This window comes from Atractosteus spatula, chromosome 5, assembly GCF_055471065.1.
Source record: "Atractosteus spatula isolate fAtrSpa1 chromosome 5, fAtrSpa1.hap1, whole genome shotgun sequence".
NCBI classification, from domain to species: Eukaryota; Metazoa; Chordata; class Actinopteri; order Semionotiformes; family Lepisosteidae; genus Atractosteus; species Atractosteus spatula.
The window spans coordinates 27,506,865-27,512,864 of record NC_142710.1 but is presented as its reverse complement, the minus strand read 5'-3'; the positions used below and the strand labels follow the sequence as shown (position 1 = coordinate 27,512,864).

The 6,000-nt window shown below is 35.8% G+C and overlaps 1 protein-coding gene across 1 annotated transcript in view; it reads right to left on the bottom strand.

Annotated features, from left to right (window-relative positions):
• Positions 1–2,804: 2,804 nt before the first annotated feature.
• The window catches only part of plpp4 (phospholipid phosphatase 4), a 43,673-nt gene continuing 40,477 nt past the window's right edge, over positions 2,805–6,000 (bottom strand). The window contains exon 7 of the mRNA XM_088916629.1: positions 2,805–3,007. Within this exon, the coding sequence (XP_088772755.1) occupies positions 2,805–3,007 (203 nt within the window). The remainder of the gene's footprint in view (positions 3,008–6,000) is intronic.

Here is a 6,000-nt window from a genome sequence, read left to right as displayed (position 1 = left end):
TGAAGAAAATTAAACATCTGTAAATTCAATAAAGAATGCTCAATTCCGTTGGAGCCAGTCTCCTGAAGTAATGTATTTAAACAATGCTTACTAAATCCATTCTTTCTTATTACACAGGCAATGCCTGCATAAAATGTAAACTGAGATTTGTGTTTTAGTCAACTTAGCAACAATTCTCATTTCTAACAAAACTCATTGCTATGGTCAAACAGCTTAGCACCTACAGATTTTTGCACACTATCATACAAACAAAATTAAGGTCATGCTCATTAGATATGCTTATTGCACCATAACCACTAGTATTGGCTGTGAAAGTCTCTAAATCACAAATAGCTCTATCTAAATATTCTTGTACCGGGTTGATACAGCAAGAAAGCCATTCCATTTTCAGACAAGTATGGTTATGAACTTTTTTAGAGATGAAGAACGAGGCAGGAATTGGTCTGAAAATCCAAAATGCTTATGACAAGAATGGGATATGGAGAAAATTACTACCCCGAGTTCTCAAAATTAAGGATGAGAAAAGGTGTTTCACACAAACATATGAAGAGCTGCCTCTTTTCCGTGGCTTACCTCTAACTGTGCAGTTACTAAGGATGGAACGTGAAGGTGCAGAAACGACTGTAAAAAAATAAATGGTATTTAGAAAAACTATCCCTTTTTTATAGGAAGTGTTCAAGGACAACAAACATCCCTCTATTATTGTGTCTGTTCACTTACTGTACTGTAAATGCAATGTTCATTCTGGAAAATGGCTGAAGTGCAGAATTCCATGATCTCAAAGTGGTTATGAAACTGAATTTCTAGACTGTTTTAGTTGTGCCAGACCTTTATAGAGGGAAAAATGCATTCATTGCCAGTTTCTGAGTTTCCCCATTTTATTTTGTTAATTGATTTGTTTATGATTTAATCTCCTGCTTTCTAGTCAGTGTTCACCAGCATTGACACTAAGAAGCAACAGTTCTTATGTGTAACCATCCCATCCACAAAGGATTAGAGTTTTTGTGACCTTTTATTATCCCTATATTGTGTTTTATATTATGACTGAGCAAAAGACATCTGAAGAAATAGACCAAGCCTGTATTTGTCAGCCAGTTGCTATGGACAACAAGAATTTTTACAAAAGGAGAATGGGAATATGTTGTGTCTTATTTTCCACTCTCTCAGAGATGAGAAGTAAGAATCTGCCTTATACTGAAAACACAACAGAATTAGTTTTGGTAGCTGTAATAGAGATGGATGACTATTGATGATAGTAAAGCTATACGCTACATTACAAAAATATATGCATGCAGTATTTCTTTTGTAATTGCATGTAAAGGGGACTTTTTTTTTCAGTCATAAAAAATTCCTAGACTTTTTTAAAATGACTTTGAGTAAAACAAAAAAATGATCTTTCTGTTTCTTTCATCAAACAATACATGAACCCAACTATATTGTACTTACTTTAATCATCTCTTGTGCATGTCAGTTTGAATTGATAAAAAATACATAATTTCTCTGAAATACTACAGTTAAAATTTCAAATAATCAATCATTTCTTTCCTTCTACCTCACTATGTTGAGATCACAAGACCGCAGAAACAGCTCTGCACCATTACATTAAACAAAATCCCTCTCACTTAAAATCACACTCTAAGATCCAAAAGAACATTCATGGAGGCACAAAAATGAAATTCCCTTTTTATGCCTACAGTCTGTCTAAAGTCACATAGATGTGTTTATTTAAAATTTGCATAGCTTAATAGCAAGTACTCATTTTGAAATTAATATACAGAGACAGGTAAGTCAAGCATTGGTATGATTTTGTCTTTGATTTTCTTTCTTTTCATTTTATTTTGGATATTTAATCTCATGTCATACTTGCTATTAAAAAATGTTTTGGCTATGAATAATACATTTTAATGTGCGTGATTATGGGGTTAAGGCAGTGACAGGCAACCATGGGCAAATCATGAAATGGTTACAAATGAACACATAGATGCCATGCATCACAAAATGAAGAAAGTTGAATGTGTTTTGCATTATCTGGCAGCAGTCATTCCCCAGAGAGTCTTTGACATCTTAACTCCAATATTCTGCTTCCCTTATATCGTCTTGCACAAGGTGTGAGAGGAATTGTAAAGTTCCTGCTACTCTTGTTAGCAGTTTCCAGGTAACGTCTGTTTCCCGCTGTCATCCCATAAGTGTAGTAAATGAAAATGTGCATGAACAGACATTTCCAGCAGTGGATCAGTTTTCATGATGCCAGCGTGTACTGCAAGAATATTGAACATGGCTTTATGATGTATTCTAAAGCAGTGTTTTCTGTTAATGCAACTGGTGCACCTGTCACATATTCAAATACATTAGCATGTTTTTTGGGGTTATTGCAGTTGTGATAAGAGTAAATTACCATGATCAAGTTGGTGTGGTTTTGAGATTATTAATCAGTCTGTTACCCGGTGTGACTTTCAGAAAGTGATATGTTCTGTTCTTCCTTTATGCTGGGATCTCCTCCTTGTGGATGTGGCCTTTTAACCACAGAGAAATGGTTATAATCAGGTCAGGTCAGCACAATGAAAATGAGAAAACGAGAAAAAAAAAACTTGCTATGACATTAATGTTAATGTAAGATCAGTATGCATCATTTTGGAAAGTGAAGTAATCCTTAATACTACCAAGAAACCTTAGATATGATACAATTATGCAAAACTGTACTTTTTCCTGGAAATCTACTATAGATTGAATGCTACAAGTTAAAAATGAGTGTCCTGTTCATTGGAATGTTTAAGTTCTAGAAGTCCATTGGGCTGCTGCGATAGTCATACTGGCCCCTCAGTCAGCCCCTCCAAAGGTAGGCTTGTTGCATTGTCGGTAGATGGAGGCTCTTCCTCTGGAGCATCGTTGGGCGAAGCCACAAGGCTGGCATAAGGCATGTGGCACTCCATATGAAGGAAGGGTGGGTAGTGCTGCCGGTAGCAGATATAGGCAAAGAGCAGGCCAATCACCCCGCCCACAAAGGCATCTGCAAAACAACACTGCACTGTCACTAACACTACTTTAAAACAGCCCAATTTAATCTTTAGAGTAACACTGGGTGATCATTGCCTGCTATGACATCATCTGAACAACAACACTGCGCCATCATAGCCTTTGACATCATCTGCCTAGGAGCACCATTTCATCACTGTGCTTGATAGTGTGCAAGAACATAGCTGTAAAATCAAATATAAAAGACTGCACAGAAGTCAAGATCAATGTTAACCTTCATTGGTTTTATCTCAACATTGGATTTCTGTTGTCTATACTTGAGTATATATGTAAACAGTCACAAATCACGATGAACCATGACCTTGAAAGATCAAAATATTAAGTATTATAACATAAACTCAAACTGCTCCTTATTGTTTTGTTTTAGTCTCAATTTGTAGGCTTATTAATATTTAATCTTACTCTAACAAAAATAAAGGCCAGTTTCATGAAGTGTTTCTGTGTTTTACTTGAGCAATAACAGCTGTATCACGCTTCCTCAGGGAAGAAACAAGTTGTACCTTTTCTTGCTTAATTATGAATTAAACTAGCACTGTTGTTGCTGCTAGCTCCTTAGGCACTAAGAAGCAACAGTTCTTATGTGTGAGCACTGGGAATCTGAAACATTCATCTATTTTGCTACAATAACCAACTGCCTCAAAGGACTTCACATCAGATATATGCACACACCAGTTCAGTGTCATTCACATTATTTATTCTTAAATGCTTTAGAGGACGTTTTATTCAGATACAGCTACACAATCTCAGGGTGTAAGTACTCTGTCAAAAACACTCTGATTCGCTTATTCTAATTACTAGAGCCCAGCTGTACAGTAACTATGCAGGTCACTGGAGCATGGCTGGAGGAATAATTTGCACAGAAGAGCAGACAAGCAGCCATGCAGTAACTGTCGAGGCTGTCCCCAGCCCTACTTGTCCAACAAACGTCCCCATCTCTCTTAACACGCCAGCAGAGGAACTAGTTTTACTGTTTTATAAAGCTGCTATTATTGTTACAATCACTGATACAATTACTGTTGATGAAATGTAAGAGAAATATAAATATGTCCTCATGATGTGAATTGGATCAGATTTAATGGACAATATTTGTTATATTTGATAATGAATCTATAGGCTAAATAAAATTTAAAAGTATATAATAGATTAAGTAGTTTTGTCTTTCTGATACTGTTCAAAAGTGGTCAATTGTAGAGTAAACTAGTCATTAAAATAGTCAAGTTACATTCTACTCTCCAATAAAGAGAATATTCCAGAGTATTCTGGACATAACTAATCAGTCACGAATGACTTTTGGTTCAGTGTTAAACGCCACTGCTCAGGACATTATATTACCTAGGGGATTATAGGCTATGGCTTCTCCCAGTGTAATGCCAATGGGAAGAAAAATAAGTATTTTTAACTTTTGTAAATATATGTGATACATTGTAATTATTTATTGTATATTTTAAATTAATTTTAACTAATTATAACTGGTGTTGTTTTTATGAGAGCTGTCAGAATGACTTTATCCCTGCAGGAATGTGTCCCTGTACAACTACTGTACAACTTTGTGTTGAAGTAAATTTGCAATTAAATCTTTGTTTATTCCCATACGGATATCGTATTGTATATCAATTTTACATATATATTGAAATTTTGAGAATTGTGCAGAGAGCTTAACGAAATGCATTCAGAATATGATATCATACATTTTATATTGTTAATTTATGTATATTTTTATTTGATTGTATAGGGGCTCTTAGAAAGACCATTTAACCATTCAAACAGCTATATTTAGAAAAGTCACTAACTTTGACAACTACAGTACGCATCTGCACCCCAAAAAGCGATCTGAGCTTGCATGCCAGGTATTGACCTAGTCCTGCTAGTCAATCCATCTGGTGCCTGCTAGTATTGCCCAGTGCCTAGGAAATATGTTCTGCATGGTCTCATTTATACTGTATGTGTGCCATGTTTGATTACACTCTGCTTGATACTGTAGCCTCCAAAGCACATGTGTTTGAAAAAGGAAAGCAGCCATAGAGGGAATTATTCTAAATAATAACACTATACAAATGTCTGTAACAATAATATAGAGAGACTACTGTAATTTATTGTTTGCTTTTTCAAGAATACATAGACGTGGCACTTTTCATTATCAATTTATACCTCATAATGTCTTAGGACTGTGTAGGATGTGAAAGAATTGAAAACTGAGAACTGACTCTCTCATTGCTTATTAATAAGCTACTAGAACAGCCAGGATCGTATGCCTCTTATGCCTCTTTGCCCTCCATCATTAATCTGTAAAATTATGTTGCAAAAGCTGTGAAGCTTCTCTTTTCATTTGGTCTGTTGGGAGCAGCCTGGACGTTTTCTCTCATCTCTGTTCATACAGACACTTTCCCGCTTTTTTATTTTTTCTCTTCATTCCCTTAGAAAAGTATGCATTCTTTTTCTGCAGCAAAAAACAACATTCCTTATTAATCTGTCTGACTACAATCAAAATATTATATGGCACTTCCACCATCTCAGATCTACAGAAACACATCTATATAGATCAAACAATGATTTACTTTCATTACCACCCTGCCTGTAAGAGGCACAGCAAATCTTGTACTCTATCCCAGTGGTTCTTAAAGTCCTGGGTGACCCCTTTGTCTGCTCATTTTCATTGCAGCTCAGCAATTTAATTAGTACCCAATCTGTTAGCTATTACACTATTGGGTTGCTTAGACTTTTATCTGCAGTCAGGCCTTGGTTTCAAAAATACCCTGACTAAAGAATATTATTTCTAACTTCAGTATAAAGACATTTTTGCAATCTCTCCTCAACATGCTAGTTAAGACTTTACTCTCTCATTAAAGTGTTTAATTAAAAAGCTTTTAGCAAGTGATCACTGCACGATGAACAGACTGACAATGAATTTCTGGGGTCCCCAGTCCTGGTTCTGGGCACTCACACACCTGCAGGTTTTCACTACAGCTG